This window comes from Phalaenopsis equestris, unplaced genomic scaffold (assembly GCF_001263595.1).
Source record: "Phalaenopsis equestris unplaced genomic scaffold, ASM126359v1 Scaffold001353, whole genome shotgun sequence".
In the NCBI taxonomy this organism is placed as follows: domain Eukaryota; kingdom Viridiplantae; phylum Streptophyta; class Magnoliopsida; order Asparagales; family Orchidaceae; genus Phalaenopsis; species Phalaenopsis equestris.
Window position 1 is genome coordinate 125,624 of NW_018165792.1, and position 15,796 is coordinate 141,419.

At 32.4% G+C, this 15,796-nt stretch overlaps 1 protein-coding gene across 1 annotated transcript in view; it reads left to right on the forward strand.

Annotated features, from left to right (window-relative positions):
* LOC110034130 (ubiquitin carboxyl-terminal hydrolase 26) overlaps nucleotides 1–15,796 on the forward strand; it is a 105,376-nt gene that overhangs the window by 45,324 nt on the left and 44,256 nt on the right. Inside the window, 2 exon segments of the mRNA XM_020738413.1 lie at nucleotides 8,002–8,286; nucleotides 8,596–8,803. Coding sequence (XP_020594072.1) covers nucleotides 8,002–8,286; nucleotides 8,596–8,803 — 493 coding nt within the window.

Sequence of the window (15,796 nt, forward strand, 5' to 3'; positions counted from 1 at the left end):
CATAAGTTAAAGAGTAGGTTTCCTAGAGTTTTAGGAGCACATACCTTAGGTGAGTGTCCATCCACCTAGTCCTCAGTGTAGACCTCTTAGACTTTAGGTGTACACCCTAGGTGAGAACCCATCCACCTAACGGGTCCATCCACCTAATCCCAGCATAGTCTTCCTAGACTTTAGAAGCACACCATAGGTGAGAACCCATCCACCTAATCCTCAGTGTAGGTTTCCTAGACTTTAGGACCACACTCTAGGTGAGAGCCCATCTACCTAATCTCTGCAATGTAACCTCCTAAGGTTTTAGGAGCACCTTAGGTAAGAGTCTATTCACCTAATCCTCGAATGCACAGTCAAACTAGACACTCAACCCTGATTCACAAACTGATCAAGACACTAGACACCAGGATGCACCGAGATGTGACCCATGCTTCCTTAATTAAATCAACAGTGAAATTCTCTTAATGACTTAACCTACAATAAAACCCAGTGCGTCAGGATTTGAGCTTGGATAACACACTCAAATCCTCCTGGCAATTGGGGAAATTTTTTAACGTTACATATGGATCATCAGACTAGGATGAGTCTAGGGTCTAAGTGGCGAGGACGATGACGACATTACTTATGTGTGCTTAAACGAGGGGTACGAAGTAGGATTATTAGAATAGTATCTCCTACCTCAAGGATCTTCAATAAGGGAGAGAGAGGGATCCATGATACTATTCGACGATTCTTGGTGAGATCGTTACCCCGACACTCTTAGGTTGTCACTAGTTCTAGCACGATTAAAGTAACTAGCCTGTGGACCGCACGACTTTACAAAAATATTTACAAAAATAAAAAAAAATAAAAATCTCTTTTGCATGATAAAAATAACTCTGCATAAAAAAGACTTAAATAGATTTTACAAAATATTTACAAAAATAAAATAAAAATCCCTTTTGCATGTTAAAAAGAACTCTGCATAAAAAAGACTTAAACAACAGCTTTCGCATGAAAATCAAATAATTTTTCTATGAAAAGTTATAAAAGTCCATGGTTAGTCATTAGTCACTTGTATTGAGGTTAAGGACTACTTTCTGTAGATTGTCGGGCTGATAACTCTTGTTCAAGATCGGGAAGCATACATCCCAGCTCTGAGCCTTCCACTTTTACTAATGTCTTATACCCAGTCCTGATCTTTCATATGTGGCTAAAGATTTCTTTTGCTTGTGATTTTTATAACTTATTTTTCTGACTTTCGCGTTGGGTTTTCTCGCCTTGTTTAATTTTCTTGCAAGTTTATTTAAATCTGCTGCAAATCATACTATGCTCGCAAAATTAATAACACAACAGTAGCAGATGCCTATATACGTTTTTACAGTTTATGTACAACATTTTACTTTACTGCATTTTACCTTTCAAGTTCTTTTATTTACCTGCAATTTAACTACTCTGCACACAAAACCAAAATTGAAATAAAACAAAACCAAACTTTGACACCAAAACTGGGAAACACAAATCACCAATCTCAAACACTTAAACTATGTAGCCGTCGCGACGATAGGAGCTTGGAGCCAACTTTGTGGGCAGCACGGTGAGGAATTCAGAGAGCAACAAGATCTTTTTCAGCATTATTCCTTCCTAGTATAATAACAACTCATAGGACTTCGAGGTAGCTCGCCTAGCGCGACGTAAATCCTCGCACTCCCCTTTTTTAGGCTCCTGTACAACCATGTTGTGCAATGTAAGTCGTAACCCGCCTTAGGTTCCGAGGTTGTCGTGTGACATGACGTAAACCATCTTATCTCTGTGGGCTATTTGCGTAATCGAGTATTATGCATATGTAAGTCCGAAATAATAAAATTGACAGGATTCAACATTCAAATAAAATCCTCTCTAAAACACAGCCACACATTATGATAGTTTGGGAAGTCACTGAGGATTCCCCTCTGAATCTGTGACATCTCCTACCTTTTACTTTTTTTGGACTCCTGAAAGGATTGTTCTTACTTGAGTCATTCTCACTTGTTTTTCCACGTCATACCTTGAAAATCTTAAATTTGAATTCTTGAAAACTAGAACCACTGATCATTATTGATAGTTTTCTCAAGTGATTCCAGTCACTTAAAAGGTTCGCAGACCAAACGGATGTCACAAATCTCTTAGTTTGCAGGATTGGGTCTATCGCCGAGGTCTACACTTATCTTTCGGGAGGGTGTAGTATTCGCGGTATCAGACACGATTATGCAAATATTGGACGAATGAGATCCATTTGGTCTCATTTTTCAAAAATTAAAATATACTACTTTCAAAACCCAAACTATATATCTATTATATTAAATTAAATTTCAAAAATTATTTTCATATTCATATTTTCAAATAACAAATCCATCGAAAAAATTGACCGACAGGTATTTGCTTTTTTCCTCTCCTACTATTAATCCCATGTAAGGTGTCAAGCAAGTTTTCTTTTTGTTGGGGGAGGGGAGGGTAAGTTTGGCATGTGTACTGGATTGATTTACATACCTAAACTTTAGACTCTACTATGTAGTGTGGCTCATGAATAGGATTCCTTGTAATTTGATAATATGAATAATAACCTCAAAAGCAATGTGAAATTTTATCTATGTATTGAATTTAAATTAATATCATGATATATTAACACGTCAATTATTTTTACGTGTAGTATAAAAGTTCATGAACATTTGAAAAGGACTGACTGCAAAAGATAATTAAATCAAATAAAATTTTGAGCCTTTAAAATGTTAGCTTAGACATGCTACCTGAACTTAATCATTTCTAAATGAATTATAATATTTTTGAATTTAAATCAAGAAGCGATTAAGAATTATCAGCTAGGTGGGGTTAAACATTTAAAACCCTTAAAATTCGTGTTTAACTAGATATAATAATTGTGAATGGAAAAGAAAAGAGAAAGAAAAAGGAAAAAAAGAACTTTTAGAATGCTCTAAGTTTAAAATAAAATCATCGAATATTGTTGAAAGAAGCTTGAGATTAAGTATGAAAATAAACAATTGGTGTCTAATTCTTTTCATAATAAATAGTACTTAAAGAACTTAATGAAATTCTTGATATCATATTCCAGAAAGAAAATAAGGAATTTTGAGTTGTTTGATTGATATTTAATTGACTTAAAAATATCCTTGATTAATAAAAATGTTTTAGTCATGTCAGATCACATGTTTTATGATTTATTTTTGCTCAGAAAGAAGTGAATTGAAAAAATGCTAAGTTAATAGAAATTAAAGAAAATCCAAATTTGATGTGTTATTTGCACACCTTTATTATAAATTAAATGAACTCCCCTAATAAGAAGCTACAAAATCATGTACATGAGTCTAAGTTAAGTTATGAGATTATTTGAGAATAAATAATGAAGTTTGGAGAATTGTTGCAAAGAAAAATTTATGATATTTTCATGGCTAATTTTATGTTTTTTTTCATGATTATGATAATTTTTTGCTTATGAAAGATGTTTTGATTATGTTTTTCGTGATACAGATATTGAGCATGCTTTAAGGTGCTATATAAGCCAAAATACCCAAAAGAAACCTGACACCCTTGCGTCAGGAAGTAGCACGCTCGCGCTACCCAACAGAAGAGCTAACACACCCGCGACATGATGCGACACGATGCGACACACCTGTGCCACCCTCGCTGTGTGGAGATCATTGTGGACTGAAGCATCAACATTCCTGCACTAGGAACAACCACAATTGTGCCTCCTTCCAGAGCCTTCAACGCATCCGTGCTCTTTTGTTGTGTGTCCGTGCCTCGAACTCGAGAGGTTGGCACACCCAAGCCATTCCCTTAGCACACCAGGATGTGAAATTAATCAAGACAGGTACAGACAATTGGACGATGAAAATTAAATTCTACATTTAATTTCTATAACTAACATTTTAATAAATGAAAGAGCCACTATATAAAAAGAATTAAAGTAATATACTTAAAATTTTCCCATTTCTGTTTGTTTGCATTTTTTATAACTATTTTCTCTTATTTGGTCATCTTTTTAATCAATTAATTAAAACAAAATAACTAGTTTAAGACAACAGTGAGCTAACCATAACCAGTGAATATTCATATTGTTCAATTATAGTAATATAATGATAAAGTAGATAATATCCATGACAATTAAATTTTATGTAAATCAATCTAAAAGCATGAAAGCGATTGTACTATATAATATGATCATTCAATGCGATTCTAAACACACTGTCTTTTTGTATCGTTTACATATCAATATTTTTTTAATTTGTGTACTTTTATTGCTGGAGCACAGTTTAAATATCATTTAAGGTATTTTAATATCAATATGCTCTTTCATTTTTGTACTTGAGTGTATTAGCATTTCCCTTCTGATTCCATAAATGGGTCTCTATGATAATAAAAAATACACATGCGAGTATAGTATGAAAATCACTATCTAATAATGATTATTTCATTCTTATTTATATAACAGTCAATATTCTTGTATAACATTTAATATCTATGATAATTTAGACAATGACGAGTACATACATTATTCCAACAATGTAAATAAAAATTCAATAGAATCATAAATCACATGTTTGCAGTGATTTTGATATAACTAGTTACAGTAACAATAATTGCATTCAGTCTAAAAGAATAAAAAATATTACTATAACATATGAACATGAGTACTCACTTCAAAACTGTATGACTTGCCTTAAATCTTCAAACACATTTTATTATTATCTCCAATAGTTAACTACCTAAAATATTATTAAAATATAATTTTAAATATATCATAAATTATGTTTAATTAATTTTTAAGTAGTTATGTTATTTTAATTGTTGATTGGAAACTTTAATTTTAAGTAATTATATTACTTTAAATTGACCATCGAAACTACAACTTAATAACACACATGATTTATATTAAATTTTATTAATTTGCACTCCAATTTAACATAAGTAATGATAAACTTTATTTTCATATTTCAAATAAATTTTTCATACTATTATTGTTATATTATTTATTATTATTATAACAAATATACAAACTACATAATTTATTTTATTAACATATAAACCTTAATAAATCAAACGTCTCTCACAAGCTTCAATTTGCACAAAATTTCTCTTTCTTGCCTGATATTTTTCCTTCTCCTTAGGCTTAATCGCTCTGGATTGAGCGTCTCTGCACGCTAAACTCCTCCTTCATTCGATTGTGGCTTCCCAAGTGTAGTAAATTTCTTACTCGCCTCCTCCTTTCTCTTCTGCTTTTCTTTCAGCTAGGATGCGGGCTACCCTCTTCCACTTGAATTCGTTCAATTCAAATCTTCTTCTTCACATAGGACACACATAATGCTCAAAGGTGAAGTTGATGCTTCACGTCATGGCTTCTAATCCTTCAAGTAGGAAACGTTGTCTTCTTACCCTAAACACGTGTGAGTTCCTTCTGGTTCTTCTTTCCTCTCTGTTCACTCTCTCAAATTTTCTCCTATGCTTATTTCTTTGGTATCTTTTTAAATTGTGTGCTGACTATTTTGCTTCTATTTCGATTCTAGCATATAAAGCGATTTGTTCCATCTTATGAACTGTTGGAGCTGAGCGTTACACGCCCTGACTTGAGGTTTGATGAATTTGGAAGGATTTCTTGTAGGATTTAGTTACCTAACTATATTAGAACTTTTAATGAAGCCTAGGATCATTTTTAGCTACGAGGACTCTTCTTTAGCTTAGGAAAGGCTTCTCTTTTGTGTGTCTTAGGTTTTTCTCCTTACGTATTTTTGAGAAAAAATTTATAGGATTTTTCTGCATGAGTTTGGAGAGGAAGAGACTTGATTGCTTTTACTCGGGAGATTGCTGGTGAGCATTCATTGTAAGGCGAGCATGGCGGCGTACTTCGAGAAGGATCAACTTTGGTTCAAGTTTTTGTACCTATTTGCATTGTTTGCTTTCTTGATTTCAATGAAAATTTTTGTGTTTTCTTCTATCATGCATAGTATCTAAGTTGTTTTCATGCTCTGATTACGACATGCAATTGGATCGATGTTCTCTCCATGAGTTTCTCATAGACATTTTTGTGTGCTCTATTTGATTCATGTTGATGTGTGTTTTTTTTATCTTAATTAACTTCTAATTTGATCAATTGGAATGTTAAAACCATTTGTGATATAGGACTTTTAACCGTTAGCTAGAAGAACAAATAATTTAACATATATTCACTTAGTGGAATGAATATATTGTCAGTAAGATTGCAACCTAGATGGGGGACTAGAGGATTCTTGGAATACCTTGTATGGTTAAGCTCCCTTAAATGTAATACGAGTTTTCAATGCTTGTGGCCTAGACATAGGCTAAGGAGAATTTTTTCCTGGCTGTCAACAACAATGTCAGGATCTCATAGAAAATTGTGAGGATTCACATAATCCTGAGTCACAGGAGTATGATTTTTATCACATCTAAAAAGACCAAAACCTATTTTTATTTTCTGCCTTTTTAGGATTTTTAAGAAATTTTTAACCCTGAAATACTTCAAACTAGACATAAAGTTTAGTAAAATAGAACTTCACCAATTAGGAAAAATTACTAGTTTCCTCTTGGGATCGACACATGGGTTTTAATTATGCATATTGCTTGAGTGTATAAATGCATGATTACCGATTGCTTTGTAGAGTTTCAGGCATCAATATCAAAAAGACAAATAAGCACACCGTTGTGATAATATCAGTTTTGAAATTGAATACATGCCTACAGTTAATTCAACTTTCGAAATAATTTATATAAAACTTTGCTACAAGAATTTGGTTTACTTATCTCATAGACTATGATCTTTTAATGTGATTATCTATCAACTATTAAAAAATGAAGTAATCCCATCTTTCCGGAAAAATCATGCATCGAAGTTGGTTGCTAAATTTATCAGAGATGCAATCTTGTCAATAAAGATCACCACTACTTTAATTTCGATTGAAGATCAATTGATTTCTTCACTATAGCTGTGTGCCCTTCTTGTTATTTCCATATTTGTAGTAAATTGAAACTTATTGAAAAATACTAGATTGTTAAGATTATAATTGGAAAGTACTAGGAATGTATATTTTTTACAGCTATTTTATGCCCCCTTAGTTGAGGTTATTCTCTTTATTTTCTTCCTTTTTTTTTATTCCTATATGCTATATATCGACCCCAATATTTATCACTGACATGTGCAATAAACAGATTGAATTCATTTACTCTAAAAATGAAATAACGATGCTAAAAATAGAACATTTCCTGTAACAAAGAACTCCCATAAATCAAGCTTCTGAATAAGACATTTACTAACCAGATTATGCATATTTGTCTATAAACCAAATACTTTATTATTTCATTTTGCTCAATACAACATTGCTGCGGCAGTTATTTCATTTTGCTTAATACAACATTGCTGCGGCAGAATATTAAAATATGAAAATAAAGTGCCTCTTTAGATGGCGAAAGATAGAATCATTTGGTCTATGTTAAATTTTGATTAATTGGTATGTTCCCTGAGGTTTTAACGGACAGTTTCACTACTGCTGCATGTACCCCTGCTGGTTACAACCATCCACTTTCACTTCTCCTCAAGTGTTTGAATGAGCATTAATTCCCAAATTGTTTCCAAAATTAACAGCAGGAATAACTAATGGAGGGTCACTGTTTTATTTCATTTTCTGTTTTCTCTAGGATTTTCATGGTCATTATGATTGTTTTATCCATACATACATACTATTTAATTCCTAATTATTTACATATCTGACACCTAAACTTCAATGTTTACATATATGCCACCTTACTTATGCTTGAAAATGTGTATTTCACTATTAAAGTTAGTATAGCGGTGTTTTTATGTTATATGAAAGATTTGAGTGGTCTAAATTTTAAAAAGTAAACTTTAGGTGTTAGATATGTAAATACATAGGACTTGGTTGGTATGTATGTAAATGCCCCAAAAATTTTTTGTTTTGTGAAGATTCGTGTATTTATTGCAGTATATTTTTTTTTTTGTCTCAGGCTGTTGCAGTGGTTGCGTAGAAAGAATGTTGATTCTCCTTGTGAGTTTGATGCTGGACCAACGGCAGCTCTTGCATGCACTCATGGTAATCTTCTGCCAGAGCATGCTCCTGGGGCAAAGCGCATACTGGTTCCTGATGCTCTTTGGAACTTCTTTTATGAGAGTGCAAGTAAAGTGAAGCCTGAGGATAAATTGAGTTCTTTGGCATTTCCCTCTGATAGCGAACCCTGTGAGATTTGTAACAGGGAGATGACAGAAGTTGCAAACTTAGAAGATTGTTTAAGGTATGGCCTTAGTTGTACTTCAATATTTAAGATGTACTAGAATCGAGTAAAATATCAAAACAGTTTTCCGACTATTTACATGAGGCCATTCTATAAGTGTCAAATTAGTCTTCAGACTCTTAATATAGGCTGAAATAGTCCCAAGGAGGAATATTTTGGCCCCTATTAAAATAGTTTGTGACTAATTGGCACTTTTATACTCCGTTACTAAAATGACCCCCGGAAAAAAAAAACGAGGGAACCATTTTAACACTTTTTTCTACTAGAATTTATATGCTTTATTCATACTTTTTATATTATAATTTTTAGAGCTGAAAAGAACAGAAAAAGGCAGAATCATGAAAAGTTGCTCGTAGGGAAGAGTATAGCACTTCATACGGGGTGCAGATACTTCTTACTCCCTTCCTCATGGCTAGCAAAATGGAGAGCTTATGTCACCACAACTGGAAAAAATATATCCTCGACGGCGGAACCTGAAGACTTGAATGTGATTGTTAGTTCACTAATCTGTGAAAAGGTGAGTGGAGCACAATGTGCTGGAATATCTATGTAGTATTGTAGTATTTCTAAATACTGCTTGTTTTTTACCTCATCATGATATTGCAATTGGATATGATAGATTTTGATGAGGAATTTCATGAAATTTAAACGAGTAGGTATCTCATTGTTTATTAAAATAGTTGGTCTGGATTCCTACATTATGTTTCTTTATGTTGCAAGGACAACATTGACGAATTAAATAAAGAGTTTCAGGCATGTTTTATAGATAGATGAACCCTGATGTTCTGCAGTTGATACTGTATATTTGTCAGTATTTGTTTGAGATTAATGTGATTAAAAACATGTTATTCTGTGGAAATGAAACAGTGCATGCAGTTAAATTAGCCCAAAAATGATCAAATTCTTATATACCAGCCAAGGAAGTCAAATTACGTTGCAAACAAGTTGCATTGGACTATTTTCTGGTCATTTGGAAAACACATGTCTTTGGCTGAAATTTTCCTTTTGTTTTTTAAATTTATTTGGTATCATTTTTTTGAATGATATTTGGTATGAATTTATTTTTAGGTAAGATTAAATTTGATCTTATTTTTAAACCATTTCTATAGATAGATAATTATGGCTTTCGATTCATAATGCTTTACTATTGATGATTGGATGAATGTAAATTATTTATGAGCAATTAAGTTCTCTTTCTAGATCCAAGATGCATTCATGAATCGCTCTAACTTTCTAAATTGTGTCACAATTTGCATCATCAACACTCAACACATCTACAGTTTGGGTTTCGGAAATTCGAGCCCCGACTTTTCAAGAGAGTTTTGTGTTGTTCCGTGTCAAATTTTTAGAAGTTAGGTTAAATTTTTTAGATATGTAATAGTCAAAGATTTCATTTTCATTTGTTGATTTGTTTTAGGTTTTCCATAGGCCCAAGCACTTACGATTAATTACCTTAAATTGAAGAGATTTGTCACTGGCAAGTTGTATCAAATGGTTAGGGAATTGATGATGGATATGATCAACATCTCAAAGTTTTGTCGTTTTGGGCTATTGTTCTTGGAGACTTTGTAGACATAAGTTGGATGTTTGTCCAAGAGTGATAATTTTAAATTAACGTTTAGCTAATGGAGGGCTTTGTGCCCTATAAAATGTACTCTATGATTCACAACTTAAGGAGCTAAGCCATTATTATGTAACTTTGACTGCTACCAAATCATTTTGAGCCATACGAAATAATGTATCTTTTGCCTACCATTATCATCACATTCCATTGATTTGGATTTAAAATCTAATGTTCAGGTCAACATGTCCCTTTTCTAACTAAATTTGACAAATTGAAATATCATTTTCTTGCGCAATCTTCACTCGCATGGATATGTCATCCTTTCTTGCATTCAGCACCAACACCCTGTTATTCTTTCATGTCCCCCAAACCTCCTGATCCATATAGTTCTATTATAATAATTACTTTCTAGCATAATGTGACTTCTACTACACTCCTCTTTTTTTGGCATTCTCTCTCAGACCCTCACCCGTCTCTATAACACGTATGAATTGCTAGTTTCACTTGCTCATTTTTAAATGTCGCGCCCAATCAAATTCCTTTAGTTAAGTTCTCATTACTTTTTCCGAATCAAATATTGGTATTCTTATGTGATGTTAGAGATTTGCAAGCTAGCTATGTGAATATAGAAGTTTAGGTATTAGTTATGTAAATACATAAGAATGGTGTGGTATGTATGTAAATGCCACATTTAACAATTTTTCCCAGTTAACTGCTCAACATTCTTTATTAAAAATCTTAAGAAATTATATGCATTCATAAAATCCACAACGAAGTTAGCATAATTTGTGTTGCATGCAGCACGAAATAATTATTAAACAACTCTATAGATTCTCTACTAATTCATTTCAAGCTGATATTTACAAAATTTAAACTTCCATCTTTGCCTAAAATTATTTTACTAATTGTAATTTATAGTAAATCAATAAAATGTTGGGTGAGGGATTCTTTCCTTGATATTTTAAGGAAGAAGAGAAGTCCTAATTGATCTATCACTTGCGAATTGCTAAGTTGCTACTGCCTCCTCTTGATTTCAAGCCCTTTAAGTGTTGTTGAAGCCCATAGTTGCCACTGATGGTCAATGTCACCAGCTTGACCTTTATGCAGATTGATCACCCGCCCTCATACATGCCCTTAGACTCTCCCCTGCTTGCACACAATATATAATAGCCTTTTCTCTTCAGCCTTGGATGTAAAGAGGGGTCAAAATTATGTGTAGGCTGATCTTTGAAACACCAATATGTAGTAATCAAGGCTATAGTTTAGCCTTGGTTTTTTGATGAGGTGCAAATACACAAAAAATTATTATTCTTAGAGGGATTATGCTAGTGGGCCATATAGGATGGGAAACTTTCAAGTTAGGTTATCATTTTTATGCAATAATTGACTAAATGGGTTTGAGGTGTGGTTATGGTATAAAACAAAGCAAGATGGGGAGATGATGGATTAAGGAACTGAAAATGAAAAAAAAAAATATTTAGGATAATTAGATCCTCATGAAATCACTTGTAGTCCTCTTGACTATTGAAGTTCTCTGATCTCTTTTATTTGATTTTTCACCATTGACCTTTCTAATTACATTGCTTCTTCTACTTTCTCATTCCTTGAATGGTTTTCTTTATGCTTTAAATTTCATTTGATTCAACATCTGTATTAATAATTAGGGACGACTGTTTACTTTTATATTCATTATTTCTTGTGGTTTTTAAGTTATTGCTCTCCATTCTATTCTACTTGTGTTATTCTTTTTGTGGCGGTTCTTCTCTTTTTGCTCACTCCCCTGTTAGTTCTTATGCTATTCTCTAGTTATTATTTTTGGTTCTAGTAACTTCTCGCTTAAATGTTTCTTCTTAAAAAACACTTTTAGTGCCTCATAATCATGCTAACTCTCACTTCATCTTTTTCCTTCTCTTGGACTTTAACTAGCATTAATCTTACGGGTGTATTCTTGATTTAAATATTTTTAGCTCACTTCAATATTTATTTTATCTAAATATTTGATTCTTTCTTTATTTCAAGTCTATAAAAACACCATTATATTTCCTCCAAATTTATGCTTTTATGTTGCATAAGTTTGGTTAATTAAATAATTATTATACGCACATAATACATGTATGTATGATGCATATCCTATGAAGGCTAGTTAGTAAAAGCACTATTTGGCTTTGTAACTTTGTAATTTGAGGATTAAAGCGAGGATTAAAGCAAAAAAAAAAAAGATTCCTTGCACATCACATTATGGTTAGATTTTGAAAACACTACTCTTGCAATGAATGAAAGATAAATTATCAGATAGAAGAGTCAATTTAACTTGGTAATCTTCTTTCATTTTCTATATAAATCATGTATAGGTTTAGATAATTTCTTGATTTAAACTGGAAAACTAGAAGTTCTGTCTCGTCATTTTCGACATAGCTTACAATCATGCTTTAATTTGAATTTCAGCCCATCTACTCTTATTAGGCAACTTTCTTATAATCAGTAGCAAAATGTGTACAACATGAAGAAATTACAAAGAATTCTTGTGGAAAAGCAGGAACCAAAATACACCATCAAAATTAACTTGATAATAAAAAAAAGAGTCTTTTTGATGGAAGAGGAGAATGCTAACGGTCCTCATTTATAGCCTCTTGCTTGGAAGCTTGGTAAACCTTGGACATTGTCATATTTACCCCTCGTGGAAGATGGGATTTGAGACTATTTATAAGTTTTTATACTAGGAGTACAATATTCAAAGGCATAAGATTGCAAATTCGAGTATCCAACATTCTCAACAGCAAGATGATCATAAGGTGATAATACATTAGTGGATTTGGATCCGTGATCATACTTGCACATGAGGTGCTAACTCCTATCCTTATGTATAGGATAATAAAGGATGTCTTTGATTCCATGACAAAAATTAAGATTGACTATGTTTTGCGTTCAAATCATATCATAAGTAGTGGGAGCGGTGACCATGATGTTTGAAGGTAGGCTTTAGTCATTTCTATGTTTCTCCATATTTTGAATGACACAGGAGCATACCACGGCTGTTCCCCAATCTGCGACCCACACAACACCTCCGCCCCACACCCCCCTCCGCCCTCTTTTCCTATTCCATCACTTTTCCTATTTGTATCTAATTCAATTCATTCCTTTTCTATTGTTTGCTTTTTCTGTCCCCTTTCTTTTTTCTATTTATTTCCAATTCTAATTCCTTCAGTATCATTGATTGCAAAACCAAAAAGATAATTTTCTCTGTTCTGGGAACCTCGTAATAACTTATAATATTGTGATGATATATTTAAAAGAATAAAATAGCAAAGCATGCCTTTATATTTATTATCTGCCAAAAATCATTTGGTGGAATCTATGCAATATCTTTCTACAAAGTAATAAGATCATTAATTTCAACTTTGATTGAGGGTATACATTTGGTTGGTTGTTTTATGAACTAGCTAAATCAATTTGTTTCAGTTGTGAATTATGAATAATCGAACAAACCTAACTATTATTCAAAACAATTTAAATTAATCAAACTTTAGTTGGATTAGTCTGTTTTAATTTTGGATGAACTGAAATGTAATTAGTTCTCTTATGAAACTAAATTTAGCTAAATAGCACATATTAAGAAAAATGTTAAAGTACTTTTTTCTGAAGTTTATGATTTTGTCTTGTTGAATAAAGTTTTGTTTATTTATATTTGAAAAAAGAATGTTATAATTTGTTTTTTGGTTAGATTGGTTTTACAGAAATAAAAATTGGATCCATAACCAAAAGTCAAAGAAAGTCAAATCTAACCAATATGCAAGTCAATATTTCAATAATAAAATCAAATCAATTAAATAAGATCATATTATTTCTTTGGATTTATCCAAACAATGTATATGCCTAACTATAATTGTGGCTTCTAGCGGCCTTCAGAATCTATAGTACTTGGAAATGTTTTCCAAAGGTAAATTCAAAAGAATCTAGAGTGGATTGATATAAGTGATGAATCTATCGAAAGAATAATCAAATTGGAGTTATAAGTGGTTCCTTGGAACAATCAGAATGTAGAGAGCACTTAAGCATCTACATGGAAGCCCAATCCACATTATGTGATCTCCAATTGAATATTCATGAATAATTTGCTTTAGGGATAGTTTAGCATGATCATAATAAAATTTAAGTATCCCAATGAAAATCCTGCAATAAAACGACAAACTGGATCAATGAATGATCTCAAGAATAGAAAGACTCTAAGAAAACTTGGTAATGATGATACAGAGAAAAAAGAGATGCCAACTCAGAGATTTTCTTATATTAAAAAGGTAGAAGCAACTTTATTGTGATGGAGGGTAGCTTATGTTTAGTTTGTATAGTTGTACTAAATCTTCATGGAAAAATAAAGAAATGAGTTGAGGAAGTAGGTGGTGACAACGGCGTCTTTCGCACACGGCATTTTTCACAATTCATGGATTGATATTGGCTTTTCTTACATAAAGGATTTTCCGTAACCGGCAGAATCCTATCTGCTCGCCTAAACCAAACCGGTCTAGGCATTCTTCTGTATTGGGAGTGTCAATCAGTTCCTCGGCCCACCCTTAGTTATCTTATTATTATAAATTCAATTTCGTTGGAGTCTAGAGTTAGTTTTTTTCTTTCTATCAGGATAACTACTGAAATTTCCTATTTTTCCGTCTAGGGTTATACCTAAGGGCCTATTTTTCCGTCTAGAGTGGTTCCTCGGTTGTATCTCGTTTCGATGTGGTGATTCTCCTCCATGGGTTGAGTGGTGCTCTTATTGTTTCTCTATTCCGAGGTGTGGAATTACGCTCATTATTATTATTATTATTATTTACTTTAATGTTATTTAGTACTTGCTATATTTAGTCATAGTATAAAAAATAGTAATTCTTAATTATAGGTATTTATGTTTATTCTATAATTATAGGAATTACTTAATTGTAGGAAGATTTCTTTCCTTGTTTTATCTCGTGTAAACGCCTATTTATAGGTGAATTATCTATGTATTCATAGAGAAGAAAGTTATTCAAAAATTCACATAATGTGCAAAGGGTCCTTTTTGCTTCAATGTAAAAAGTGTAAAGCAGAAAGCCCAAAATGAAGTAATATCCACATATAGGATGCAAAGATTATGATGTATGGTTAATTAAACAAGGGATAGAATCCAATGACCATGAAACATGAAGTCATAGAGGATTAACTTAAGCTTAAGCACAAATGAAACACATAGCATATTGAATCTTGTATTTTATTTTGAGCGTGTAAATTCATATCCATCTAGTACCATGACCCTTCAATTAAGCTTGCTGAAATAAAATCAAAGATTTTTTACTATAATTATTTAAATATTGTCACCAATTCAGCAATCAATTTACTTCGAATCCACCTGTCATGTAAGCAATGAATCAAGTAGAAGATATAATTATACAAACAAAAATTACAGCATTGAATAAAGAGATCATCGTAAAAAAGTTAATGGGTTGTTTCTAAGCAATGAGTCACCACAAACCTTCTTATGTATGAATTGGATAACCATCCACAAATATCACTCTCCAGCCATTTACAAATAGAGGCTAAATTGTTTGCAAGATCAACAAAGCTTGTGAGTAATCACAAACCATTTAGCATGTTACTACTAACCTGCAATCTACAATGTAACAGCTGGTAACTTTATACATGAAAACTAATCATTCTCAAACACTTCTTATTGACTATTGAGCCCGTAGAAATAGTAATGCTGCTATTAGACTTAATAGACCTTCATAAGATTATCAAAATGTTAAAATCCCATTGAAAATGTTTCTTAGCCCCTTTGAATCTAAATCTCTCATTCCAAGCAATCAGAGAAAACTGCGCTAATGAAGAGCATGGGCCAATGTCAAAAATTCATTACAAAAGCTTCGGTTTTCGATGACCAAAGCAATCTAACAAAGTTACTTATATTTCCATTACTAA